The 14608-nt window shown below is 32.7% G+C and overlaps 1 protein-coding gene across 4 annotated transcripts in view; it reads right to left on the bottom strand.

Annotated features, from left to right (window-relative positions):
- Nucleotides 1-753: 753 nt before the first annotated feature.
- The window catches only part of LOC124845162 (DNA-directed RNA polymerase 3B, chloroplastic-like), a 31316-nt gene continuing 17461 nt past the window's right edge, over nucleotides 754-14608 (bottom strand). For 2 of the 4 annotated variants that reach the window (XM_088106105.1, XM_088106104.1), the window contains exons 11-19: nucleotides 13160-13230; nucleotides 12815-12899; nucleotides 12562-12714; nucleotides 8919-8993; nucleotides 8271-8360; nucleotides 6553-6600; nucleotides 6363-6477; nucleotides 2181-2284; nucleotides 754-1414 (exon numbers count right to left, since the gene is read on the bottom strand). In XM_088106105.1, the coding sequence (XP_087962231.1) occupies nucleotides 1304-1414; nucleotides 2181-2284; nucleotides 6363-6477; nucleotides 6553-6600; nucleotides 8271-8360; nucleotides 8919-8993; nucleotides 12562-12714; nucleotides 12815-12899; nucleotides 13160-13230 (852 nt within the window). In that variant the 3' untranslated portion in view covers nucleotides 754-1303. The other 2 variants (XR_015784122.1, XM_088106106.1) reach the window with 2 other exon arrangements.

Raw genomic sequence — 14608 nt, 5'->3', positions numbered from 1 at the left:
ACACCCAACACAATATAAATATTTCTACACATATAGAATAATAATATACCAACGAAAAACAACACCTATTAAACGCAGAATGCACTGAAAATGACACACCAAAAAGAACTTTAAAAGTGGGCCGCAACACAATAAACTTAGAAAGGCATGTCAACATTGTGGGACAACCGCAATATTCATCTTTGGAAAGACAAAAGTCATACGACTACAAAAATCATTGATGAATAAATTGAAACCCAATACAACATTTACTCATCTCTGACACAATTCACCTCAAACTACCTCGCGATTGACCTACAACCATCTCGTGATTCCGAGCAACAACGTCCAAAAGATGAGGTTAAACACCTATATCTCTTCACTGAATCATAATTTCCTTCAATCATCCGTAATTTCACTCTATCAAACCTCAATGTGGATGATAGACCCCTACAGTGCATAAGTGAACCCTAATTTTACAAAATACAAATTCACTCAAAACATTCCCAATTTGATTTTAATTAAATTTCACTAAACTTTTAATGTTTAAAATGTCAAAATCCATATCATTACCCTACATCAATGTGCTAAATTTGTCACGTCTTTTAATTAATCCATGTCATTGACATTTAACATCATTCAACCAATTTAATAATAAAGGTTCAATTGCATTAATTTTTCATAAATAAGAACCCAATTAGAAAAAAAAATAAGAAACTAATTTAAGACAAGCCACCATGAATATTTAACCAAATATAATAAGAAACTTCTAAATTGAATTTCAAGTAAATAAATAATTTTATTAGAAATAAAAAATAAGAGCATGATTGTATCCGTAACGAAATTCTTCTGATCTACAATATATAATAAATTAAAATAAATTTTACAAGCAGACTGTTAAGGTTAGCTCTAGCCCTATGTTCCGCACTGTACAGAAGATTCTGCTGCACGCGTTTAGAAGTAGCCACGTCTATTGAGCAGCAGCAACTCAATTCAGGTATTGAACATCACCAACATTAAAATTCTATGGCGTGTCCCGTCTCCAAGGTGTGATTATAAATTTCATGGGGGATAAAAGTTTATCTCTTATGCCGCCTTATGTCAAATACATCTCGACACCAGCTATAGCCATTCTAGAACAAGAAATTTTTCAAAATATTTTCAGAACCTGTTTTCTTTCCCTCCTGGTCTTCTCCAGAAGAAATGTTGGATCATTATTCCCAATTCCAGAAAGGATGAATTGCAACCCATACGGTCATCCGTATTTTGCATTGGAAGTACGAATACTTTGACTGCAACTTATAATTGTTGACTGGAGAATTGTTCAGTTGAAGAAGTACGGAGAATCAAGAACCTTCTCTAAGTCAAACTCACCTCTCTTAGGCAATGAGGGGAAAGCCAATCCTGGATATGTAGACTCGAAGCCCTCGAGCAACTGCCAATAAATCAAAGTTTCATCATGAAAATAGCCTGAGTTTTGTTTGGTATAAAATGAAAAGAAGTTTTGAATTACACGGACAATATATTTTAGAGCGAGTTTTTACTTTCAACTTAGATGTTATCTAGTTTAATATTGGCCAACGATACTTTCATAATAAACATAGCATTCTCTCAATCAACATCTGTAATAGTTTGTAGTGGGATCAGCTGAGCTTTAAGTGCTCCTAGTTCACACGGAGAGTAATTTATACATACAAAGCGAATAAATAAATAGTCAAGCTTGCAACCATAAGAACAGTCTATTTCCAAGATTTAAATTCATGACCTTGTCCCTAGGCAGCAACCTTACAGTCGCCCAAGACTTGACATCAATTCCACCATAATATAAATTTAATTTAAATTTTCAGGCAGTAGAAACCTTCCAGTTCTAGCGCTTGTGTCCTCAACCAAATACCATTATAGCATAAGGCCAAATCCACGACCAATCATGTATTTAAATGGCTGTTAATGAACGTGTGCATATGATGTCTGTCTATTGGCATGTTTCAGAAAAATTAACCACATAGCAAGTTTCTTTTCCTTTGCAGTTTTGCTTTCATTTTACATAATTATATTTTAAATATAGAAAAACATCGTTTCACCCACAATTAAGGCCAACTGAAATTTGTATATGCTTGATAGTGAGAGAAAAAAAAAATAGTTTTATTCCAAGTACTTCAAGAAAGTAAGCATACAATTCTTGAGCCAGAGAAAGTACTTACATTTTCAAGTATGGGCATGTTATAAAGCTCCACAAATTTTTCTCTCAGAATTTGATTCATTTTCTCAACGTCGCAAGGGTGGGTCCAAAATGAATCATGAACCCCTGCAACAATAATTTCACAATAATTAAGCACTAAGATATCACTTCTTAACAGACATTTCTTCTACAGACACTGGCCCCAGCCCCTCCAAATTTATCGAAGTTCAGCTTAGAATGTGAATAAATGTAAATATATTTATAGAACCTGAAAGCTAAAACGGGTTTTTTATTCATAAAAATGGATTAAGGTAAGATATTTTGTGTTATTGGTATTTTACAGATTAGATGTCTTGAGCATTTCAAATGCAAGTTGATTCAACCACGGTTTCAAGAACTTTTGTATACTCACTATTCAGAACACATTTAATGAGACTGTTGAGAATCAGAACAGCATATTTTGTTTGCTAAAGCTATGTATTATTTATTTTAGAGGGAAAAATATATCCTCTCTCTTCATGCATAACTGATGTAATGAGTCTATATAAAGTCATATACGCTGTATGTTCCTACACACGGTATACAGTCTAATGTATGTTCACTATTTTAACAAAGACAAATTCAAAGGAATGAGTTACTCGAAACTAGATATGACGAAAAACCAATGAGTACAAACCTCAGTGATGTAAATTTTAATTATGAGAAAAAGGAAAAGTGCATTACAAAGAAAAAGTATATCATATAAAACTCACCCTTAGACGACGCACATATACCCAAAAAGCAGCTTTATGAAAGTTTTACAATACAATAACAACCATAATGTTAACAATGTCCTCAAGCTGGAGCACATAAATTGTATGCACCGTGTTTATAACATGTAAACTGAATTCTAGACTCTCTCAAGAACTTAGTGATTTTTGTAAGTTGGTCTTGGTGTTGATAAATCCAGTTAAAGTTCCTTGGACTAGTAATTTTTGTAAGTTGGTCTTGGTGTTGATAAATCCAGTTAAAGTTCCTTGGACAACAACTTCTCCCATGATAAAATGACTATAGATCTCTATGTGCTTGGTCCTTATTTGAAACTCAGAATATTTAGCTTCTACAATTGATCAAGCAACACAATTTTGTTTCTTGCTCTTCTAGGAGACAATATTCCCTCCAATGAATATACAATATCTTATGGTGAATCTTCTATCAATAGGACAACCAACCTAATCTACATATTGTGTTTTATGTTAATTGGGGAAACGCAAACTTTTGATATTGTTTGATATTGGTAAATATTGTTGATATTGCTTTTTAACAATATAACAATATATTCTATTTACCATATTTATGTTTGGTTGCCATATATACTTGTATCTTTCTTCGTTATAAATATATTACCATATGTGTGTTTTAAACACAAGGGAGATTAATCTTATACCTAATTTTACTATATTCAATAGTCCTCATAACAATCTTTGACCTTGAGTCAGAATGCAAACAACATCACTCCAGTAATCAGTGTGAGGATTCTGGATGAATTGACTAACAACTCCAACTACATAAGAAATATTAGGTCTTATAATATTGAGATAAATGAGTTTTTCCACCAACCTCATATAACCATCTTGATTTGACACCTAGGTCGACCTTCAACTTCCGATTTGAATTCATAGAAATATTAATACGCTTGCAATTTTCCACCCCCATCTCCTTTATGTCAAGAGTATATTTTCTTTGTGAAATAAAAATACCTTGCTCTGATTGAGCCACTTCTATGCCAAGAATATACTTCAAATAACAAAGATCTTTAATTTGAAAATGGTTGAGTAAGTGGTCCTTTAGTTTAGAGATCTTAGTGGTATCAATCCCTATGATAACCATATCATCAAAATAGACAGACTATTAGATAAACACACTTTCCAAAAGAAGTACAACAATAGAAAACTAAATGATCTATCTCACTTCATTTCAACCCAAAAACCTACACAATATGACTAAAATTACCAAATCATACTCGAGGTGATTGCTTAAGACCATTGAGAGACTTACACACTATACTAGACTCCTCTTGAGCAACAAATCCAAGAGGTTGGTTCATCTAAATTTCTTCCTCAAAATCACCATGAAGGAAAACATTTTAACAGTGAAGCTAATGAAATGGCCAATGGGCGAATAGTACCCAAAAAAAGCCTAGTTGTGGTGATCTTGGCCACATTAGAAAAAAGTATCACAATAGTTAAATCCATAAATTTGTGTATATCCTTTAGCTTCCAATTGAGTTTTAAAGAGATAAACATCACCACTTTGCACAACATAGACCCATCAGCAACCAACCTTCTTCTTTCTAGATGGGAGACACCAAGCTTCCACATGACATTTATTGCATTTCATCAATCATGGTCAATCGCCATCTAGGATGATCAAGTGCTTCATGAACAATTTTAGGAACAATGGTGATACACAATGAAAAAAAAACAGAATATGATAGAGACACACTATGGTAACTCAAAAAACTATAGGAAATGGATTATGTGTAGATTGAATACCTTCCCGAGTAATAGGCTAATCTAAAGTGGAGTCATTGAACGAGTTGATATAGAAGGATCCATAGCATGAGAGTTCGTTGGAGGAGGATATGGATCATGAGAGTTCAGAAAGAATGGGAGGAACTTTGTGCCTCGCATTGGTATGTGAAGAGAGGTGGTGGAGTTGTCAGATTGGTAATCAGTTGAGTTGGTGTTAACAAAACCAAAAATAATTAGAGGACCAAAGGTTGGAACAAGGAGAACATATTGAATGGAAATAGGGGTCTTCTTGGAGGACAAGAAAAGGGTTGTCCTAAGAATTGGTGACATCAATTGACATAGTATCTCTTGGTAGTTGGCGAATATCATTTGTACCCCCTTTTTTAAAACGAAAATATCCCCAAAATTTAATAGCCTTAGCATAAACTTTTTCTAAACCTGGAAAGACATTATGAACAAAACAAGTACAACAAAATATACTCTAGGAGAGAGATGAAATAAGAGATCATTTGGAAAAACAGCGGAGTGAGGAATTTGATATCAAGAGATGAAGAAGTCATTTTATTTATTAAAAAACAAGCACAGAGTGAATTGCATCTCACTAATGATGTACAAGAGATTTGCATTCAACATTAGAAAGCATGTAACTTGAATAGGTGTCTATTCTTCCTCTCTACATGCTGTTTTGTTATAATGTATGAGACAAGTGCACTAATGTATTTCATGGCTCTCTCTCTCCCTCCCCTCATGGAAGGCTCTCTCTATTTGTTAGCCATTGTCGCTACTCCCATTTCCTTGTGCAATTTCAGATTTAAGGCTGCAGTAGAGGGTTGAGTCACGGGTTTTAGCTTTGTTATTTTTATTGCTCTGTTTCTATGTTGGGCCTCCATTTAAAGTCCAACAACTTCGTTATTACATGTAAAGTATAATATATCATATAACCAAGTAGAGTTATGATAAAAGAATAGCGGTATTAGAAAAATATATATTTTAAAATATATATAATATGATAAACTAATAATAATATTCCAGTAAGAAAATATAAAAAGTTATTTATAGCATCATATAATATCAAATTATTATATCATTTGTGAAATCTCTCATGTTTGACAGCATTGATTATAGTGAAGCTGGTTTAAAGAAACTTCTATTGTACTAAGATTGAATTTTCTATCTCACAAAAAGAGAGCAAATAAGCAATTTTCAAAAAAAAACAAATTAATCACTTATTATACATATATCAATTCTATAAGTTTCCCTATTGATGAACTTCACCAGAAAAAAAATGGATCTGGTTAGATGTATTACAGATGTATTTTGTATATGGGTTAGGGCCATCCCTAGGTAATGCTAGTATGATATATGAATACATGTTCCTCAGCCTAGGCAACACACCAAAGGGGGATTCTATCACATGAATATAGACTATTTCTCTCTACAAATTCCATGAGAAAGGAACTCCTCTAAACGCAAGCGTCAAGAAAACTGCACTTTCTTCACAATGGTAAAAGTAATAGATTTCAACTCCATCTGTACTTCGTGGTGCAATTAAAAAACACAAGACAAAACAAACAATTCCAATACCTTTAAAAAGTATAACAAAGTACCAACTACTATTTATTAATATTTTACTCCAAAGGGAAACTTCACATATATTTGTTGTCATCTTTGGTAAAATGAGAATTTCAAACCTGCAAAACATAATCCAGCATCATTGCAGGCTAGAGCAGTCATCATCATGTGTGAACTATCCAATGAATGTACAAAGTTAGGAGGAAATGCACTTCTCTGCTTCTTGACAGATACCTGGAATACAGTCTTAATAACCAAAATAGTTCAGAAAGAAAATAAAATTGGGATATAAAGATTGTTCACACTTACAGCAGTCCCCTCCCTCTGCAAAGCCAAAAGCTGAAGAGATGTTCTTATCTGCCGTAAATGGTGAGATTCATTAGTAAAACATATGGAGATCAACCAAAAACTTAAAAATCCATATAATTTGATTGAAATATATAATTATTGGCACCTAACAATAGTTTCATATTTTCTATAATTTAAATTGGATAAATAGTCAGTTGAGTACATTAAGTATTGTCATGTTTCATTTTTTAGTGCAATAAGAAGAAAAAAAAAAGAATAGCCTTAGTACCAAAACTTTGATTCCATTAGTTTTGCTTGAACTCTGTTAATGTTTGAAGTAATTGAACATGTGTTCGGTCTTTAGTAATTGTCATGTGTGTTTATTAATTAGAATATCAACATTAATATGGAATCAAAACTCTAGATTTAGAATACATGTGAGTAGAGCTGGGATAATTGCCAGGTTAATTATCATTAATTTCTATGGCGACATTTCCCCTTCATATATTTGGTTATATTTTTAGTTGATGTGAGATCTCCAACAAATACTTTAGCATCTATGGTACCTCTAATCTTTCTAGAAATATGCACATGTTAGAGGTGGTAAGAATTTGGAATGGATCAGCAATACAACATTTAAGATAATAAGGCTGAAAAAATGGGAAATATTTGGGTGATTCTAACAAATTGAATATGTTACAGCTAATTGTTGTTGTCTTAGATCCTAGATATAAAATGAGATAAATGAAATGGACAAAAATGATCAACTTTTTGATCCAAAAAAGACAAAAGATTGTTAAAGTCAAAATTGGATATTTCTTTGAAGTTGGTGTTTGGTGAATATAAAAGTCATAAAGGGGGAACTCAATGTCACACAACAAGCACATGTAGACAAACCTAGTTACAAGAATGATCCATATGATTTGAATAAATATTTGCAAACAAGGCTAAAAACTTTTCACATAAATCCGAGCTTCAAAAGTATTTAAAGGAAGAACTTGATATAAGTGCTGATTTGTATATTCTAGATTGGTGGAAAATTAATTCATCCAGATTTCCAATCCTTTCAAACATAGCACGTGAGTTATTAGTTGTGTTGTGCCGATTTCTAAGTCTGCATTCAGCACAAAAGGAAGAGTATTTGATCCATATTGGAGTTCTCTATCACATGAAAAGGTGGAGGCATGTATTTGTACACATGATTTGCTAAAAGATTCACCTTTACCATCATTGTTAGACCTATGAATTTGAGGAGCTTCCATGTGATGACCAAAGAATGTTATTACAATATTTAAGTAACAAAAGTTTTACATATTTTTACAGAATTGGTTTCTAAACAAGACGTTGGCTGGTCAACCACTATTTCTCTTGAAGTATACTGTAGGATTTAAGATTATAGTATTTTATTTATTTTCTAGTTAAGTTGAACTAATTCAAGATTACATTTTTTCTGCCAATAGCTACGCGACAATCATTTTTCTGGTGAGGTCATTATATATGCATGCAAGTTTTAGGATGATTTTGTAAGTTAAAGAAATTAGAATTTAGAATTTAGAATTCAGTCAAATATAATCTTAAATTTAGTTAGTTTTTGACATATTAATATATTAGATAAAGTAGTTACTTCATTTTTAGAAAATATGGATTCAGTTGTCTCTTCTTTTTATAACCCATGTCTCCTGGTTTCTCTTCATTTCAACACCAAAAAAAAAAAAAATATTGATATGCTGAAGGTTCACCTGATAACGTTCACTTTTACAGTACGGTTGTACAACAGGAAGGCCAAGAGGAGTGGTCCAGCAAACAGCCTGATTTTCACTAGCAATCACCTGTAGTAGAATTGTTCAAAAATAACTAAACAGAACCGAATTCTTAAAAATTGAATTAAATTGTAAGAATAATTTATCCAAATTGAATAGAACTGAAAAATGGACCATACAGACTAATAATGTAAAATGAAGAGACAAGTAACAAAACTCTTCCTAAACATAATAGCTTTCATATTATAGCTGTCGTCTCCAACAATTTGGGCATTATAAAATCAGCAAAAATTCTATGAAACGAACAACATAAGTTGTTTTTCTATAGAAAACATTTTAGGTTTAGTGCAAGTGCACTGACCTTTTTCTATAACAAATCAGTACTGAAACTGATTTTGGAAGACAGTTCAGTTCTTTTTAAGTTACTAAAAGTTTTGATTCCAAATAATTATTTCTAGACAGCCCTAACCTGTACAAAGCTTCAAAGCCACCCTTTTCAGGAAAAGAGACAGAAAAATTGCAGAAACACATTACATACATGCATAAGCCCACAAGAAAAATGCCAAAAGTATACTGTGGGACTAATAGCATCATTTGGAATCCAACATACAGTGACAAAAGAGCTACCTTTGCACAATCCCCAAGCCAACTCATGATGCCACGTGCAGCCTCAAAAACTTCTCCAAGGGCAGCCAATGTCACCTATTGAAAATAAGTTCGAGAATTTTGATCAAAATTCCTAACATGACTCAAAAAGACAAAGAGTGTTTAAGTACATAAAGAAAATGTCTATAGAGATTTTTCTTTCTTTCCTTTTTTTGCATAAATGCTGAAATTTTAGCGAAAGCAAACTTCATTTTTCTATTCTATCAAGAATTGACTGTTCCAGGAACAAATGACCTAACAAAAAATTGTTGAACTATAGGAAAGAGACATCGAGTTGAAACAGTATGTAACTAAGACAGCACGAATACTTAATTTACAGAGACAAAGGAATCAAATACAACAAATATAAAAGATTTAATATTCCCTAATAATAAAAATATGATGTGGAAATAAATAAAAACATTCTTAATAATAGATATATTATCCAGATATTCATTATAGAACATATACTCCTTATTTCTATAATTATAATACCCCTTCTCAAGTTGGAAGATATATGTTGATGTGTGCAACTTGCTACAAATATAACTGATCTTTTGGTCCTCCTAAAAACCTGGTGATTATGTCAGCCACCTCTGCACTAGAGTTGACCAATCTAATGATGATATCTCCAAACTCAAGTTTTTTCCCTAATCAAATGACAATCCAGCTCACTCCCGTGAAAGACAGGATTAGAAGTAATGTGTGATGTTCTATGTGTTGAAATATGGGTGTAATTATTGCACATTTACTGTACAATAAATATAGATTGATTATTTAATATATAGAGAGGTTTTTGTAAGAAATCCCTAAAATTAAGGGATTGCGATTAGGAGTTTATTTGCTAGATATACTCCAAATTTAGAGTCTTTATGTCAAGAGATTTATTTCCTTTATTTTTAGGAGATTTATTTCTTTTATTTGAGGAGATTTATTTCCTTTTATTAGGATTTCATTTTTCCTTTAAATACCAATTTGTTATTTCCTTTTGAGATCAAGAAAAGTAGTTTCATAATTATTGCCTAGTGCCTTCACATTTTTCCACAATATGGGTGTCACATATAAGTAGCATTTAGGAACTTTTTTAAAATTCAAGTTCTTTGAGGAATTGTTTTACCATATAAGCTCAAAAGTGACTAATGTCATTGTTTTGTATTTTGTTTCTTACTTTTCCATGATATTAAATTACCTCGAACAGGAACCCGATACCCTAAAGTTTAATCTCCATCGCTTGGTGACCCTGCTAGTCATTGTCAAAGTACCCAACAATTTGACTATTTCTCTTATCTTTGTAAATAAGGTATTTTCCAAGAGCCTTCTTAATATACTTTAGGATTTGTATGACTACACCCTAGTGGTTTTCACAAGACACTGCAAAGACAATGTCAGGATGAGTTATAGTGATGTATTTTACCTTACCAACCAACCTTCTCTATACCACAATTAGCATGTGATTCTCTTTGGTCAGGTACAAATTTGATACTCACCTCCTTTTGAGTTTCGTTATTTTGTCACTTTTATTAATGAGTATTCATGTCATACTTAGGTTTACTTAAAGAAATATTGGTCCAAACTTTTGAATACCTGTCTTTCCTTAAAGAAATCAAAAACTAGTTTGGCCAAGGAATAAAGATCTTAAGGAGTGATAATCTCAAAGAATATTAATCTTAACTAGTTGAAACTGATCGTACCTTATTGCTTGGTGTCAATCTACCTATCTATCATTGGAGTGATGTTACTCATAGTGCTTGCTATCTTATTAATAGAATGTCCTCTTCTTCTTTGGACAATAAGGTTCCATATTCCAAGTGTTTTCAAATAAACATGGAGTGTCATCAAGTTTGGATAAAGTCTAAGGTCGAGTTACCAAATGTGTGTTTTTAGGATATGCTCGTCTTATAAGGGTTGTGGTGTCATTCCCCTGACAATAAAAAATATTATATGCCTACAAGTGTCACCTTTTTTGAATAAACTTCTTTCTTCTTTCTCCACCCAAGATGATAACTTTGTCCAATAGGTCTTGCCTATGCCTTTAGTTAATCCCTTTGTGTATCCTATTCCAAACAGTTTTCCAACTTTTCCCAATAATTCAAATTCCTCTAGCTAGCACAGCTCACTTAGACCAACGCTCCCTCCTAACACTTACCAACAATGGATTCAAATGTACATGGTGAGTCCTTGTCATCAATTTCCTCACTATCATCATTCCATACTACGAATTCTAATAATGAAGATTCAAATTGACCTAATGTAATTTGCAAAGGTACCCCTAGCTCGACACACAATCTTCATCTTATTTCCAATTTTCCAGGCTATCATTGTTTGTCTTCTTCCTATTTTTCCTTTTCTCTCCTTTGTATCTTATATTACTATTCCTAGAAATGTAATCGAGGCACCTGATAATTTTGGATGGCAACAAGCTGGTAATTGTTGAAATGCAAGCTTTGGAACATAATGATAGATAGGACTAGTTCCTTTTCCTCCTGGACAAAAGGTTTTTGGTTGTCTCTAGGTTTATGCCGCAAAAGTTGGGCCAAATCATAAAGTTGAGCACCTTAAAGCTAAATTAGTAACCAAATCATATACTTTGATCTATAACCTTGATTATGGTGATACTTTTTCTCCCGTATCCAAAATGATTATTATGCATCTCTTTTTTGCCATGATAGTTATATGTCATTTTCCTATTCATCAATTAGCAACAAAAAATGATTTCCTTCATGGTAATCTAGAAGAGAAGATTCACTTGTAGCAACCTTATGATGTTTACGGGGTGTTTGACTATGTTTGTAAGTTGCAATATTCTATGATCTCAAGCAATTCTCCTCATGAAAATGTGTTTACTTTGTCTGTGTTGATGACATTGTCACAACACAGAATGATGCTTCTAGAATCTTAAACAAACACCTATGCAATCACCTTGGATGTCTTAAATACTTTATAGGAATTGAAGTGGCTCAATAAAAAGAAGGTATTGTAGTTTCTCAAAAGGAAATATATTTTAGATACCTTGAAAGAAACAGGCATGACTGATCTAGACCAATATATAGCCCTATGGATCTAAATAAAAAACTAATGGCAGATCAACGTGAACCTCACTTTGATCTAGAGAGATATAGAAGAGAATCTGTTACTTTGATCAACGTGAACCTCAATACATAGCCCTACCATTACTATACCTGATCTATCTTTTTGCAATTGATGTTAATCAGTTTATGCAAGCAATCAACAAGTTTTCACATCTTTTGTATGAACAAATTAAGCAATTGTAGTGAAAAAGGATTTGTAGGTACACCCACTTAACCATAACCCAAATTCAGAAGTCTAAGTGGAATAGTTAGACAAGTCGACCTTCTGAATACCAACAATATAGTGTGCAAATACAAGAGAATCTGTTATGGAGGTCTTATTTATGTTCATACGATATTAAATCTCCTTTATTTATTTACTCTTCTTTCTCAATATACATAAAACATTCATATTGTCTCAGACACATGGCTTTATCTCAATTTCTCTCTTTCATATAGTTTAACATTAATGATCATAGATTAATAATGGCCCATCAAGGAAGCTATTGCAATCTCAAAAAGCTAAAATCCTAGAATATAATATTGTTGATACTCACCTTAGCTGCATAGCAAGCTGCAGCATATAAAAGTCTATCATCATCAATCAGACCTTTCTCCGCTAATCTTCTCTTAATTTGCTCCCGCGCCCCAATAAAAGTAACACCATAAACAGAAGTCATTACCGTCTGCTTGACCAGTTTCCTATCAATCTGAATATTTCCAAAAGTTTAGAATAGGAACAGATAAAAAAGACATAATCAATATCATTTAGCAATCAGCACAACCTTGAAAATTTAAATAAAGACTGACCTGATCAATCAACACCTTTGCTAACAAAGCATTTGGAAAGGTATCTGGGTCCTTGTTGCTGTCTCGTCTCATTATATCATAAACCCTACTCATATTGTAATTAAGTGACTAAAATATTAATTTTCCAAAGCAATTATGACAAGAATTAATACATGGGATGATGGACCACAAAAGTTCTGAGTTTGGATAATTTACTCAAAAGCATAGTCGGTCATGAAGTAAGATCACACAAAAATGCAACCACTCCATGAAAAGAAATAAATGTAAACATTTTTATAAGGTGAGGGAGTACGGAAGTAACAAGAAATGCTCAGAGCTGAATATACTGTAATAAGTTTAATATACCTAACAGCAATCTCTGTGTATACATCAGCAGGTTTCTCCTTAGCTACTAAGTTAACCGCTGCAGCCTCCGGCTGAGAAAGTACATTTATTCCAGTAAATAGAGTGGTAAATCAGAGATTAGAAAATAAAATCAAATAATTTATCACTTAACCACCCTAGTAATGGAAGGAAGCATATAAAAAAAAAATAAAGTAACCAAATATCTATGTGGGAAAGATTAATGAATTCTGCACTGACTACGATTATGGTAGCCATTTTAGAATGTGACAAACACCTTAATTGTCGTACAAATGTAATTATCAATCATTGCAATTGTGAAAAAAATGTATAGGCAGTAAAAAATAATTATGGAATTACTTTTCTTGATCTCAAGAAGAAACAATACATAGGTCTCTAAAGGAAAAACGAAATTCTATTAAAAGGAAATAAAACTCCTAAAATAAAAGAAATAAATTTCCACAAGTAAAGGAAATAAATTCTTGACATAAAAGCTCTAAATCTGGAGCAAACCTACCAAACAAATTCCTAATCCCAATCTCTTAATTTTAGGGATTTCTTACAAACAAATATATATTTATTATCTAATTGATATATATTTATTGTACAGTAAATGCAATATTTATACCCATATTTCAACACCCTCTCTCAAGCTGAGGAATAAATGTCCTCAATTCCCAACTTGGTTGAGATTATGGAAGTCTGAGGTATTGAGTCCTTTTGTCAGCACATCAGCCACCAATTGCCTGGACGAAGTGTATGACATGCATACTAAACCTTCTTCTAATATTTCCTTGATGAAGTGTCTATCTATTATTATATGTATTGTTCTGTCATGTTCAACGGATTTATGTGCATTGTCTATTGCTGATTTATCATCACAGCAGAGCTTCATGGGTCCCTCCAAATTAATCTTCAAGCCATCTAAGATAATTTTTATGCATAATAACTCACATAGCTCTTGTGGACCTAAATTCTGATTCAGCAGATGATATTGCCACCACATTCTGTTTTTTGCTTCTCCATGTCACTATGTTCTCACCTAGGAAAGTAACAATATTCAGTTGTTGATGTTTTATCAACAAGAGAACCTGCATAACTTGCATTAGTGTAGGATCCAAGAGTTAGTCCTCCATTTCTTTTCAACAGTATTTCCCTTTTCAGGGGCTTCCCTTCAAGTACTGTAGAATTCTACAAGCAGCTTGAAGATGAGATTCCTTCCGTTCATGCATAAACTGACTGATGATACTCACTAAATAAGCAATTTCTGGCTGTGTGTGAACCAAATATATTAATATTCGAATCAGCCTCTAATACATCTTTTTGTCTCCAGCTGATTCTTCTTCAGCCTTACATAACTTGTGACTGGGATCCATTGGAGTTGACACTAGTCTGCACCAAATTTTCTCAATTTCTACCAGCAAAAAGGTTATATATTTTTGCTGAGATTTG

Source organism: Vigna umbellata, chromosome 2, assembly GCF_029865625.1.
Source record: "Vigna umbellata cultivar VRB3 chromosome 2, Vumbellata_1.0, whole genome shotgun sequence".
Taxonomy (NCBI): domain Eukaryota; kingdom Viridiplantae; phylum Streptophyta; class Magnoliopsida; order Fabales; family Fabaceae; genus Vigna; species Vigna umbellata.
The sequence above is the reverse complement of the archived record's forward strand: the minus strand, read 5'-3'. Positions and strand labels throughout refer to the sequence as shown.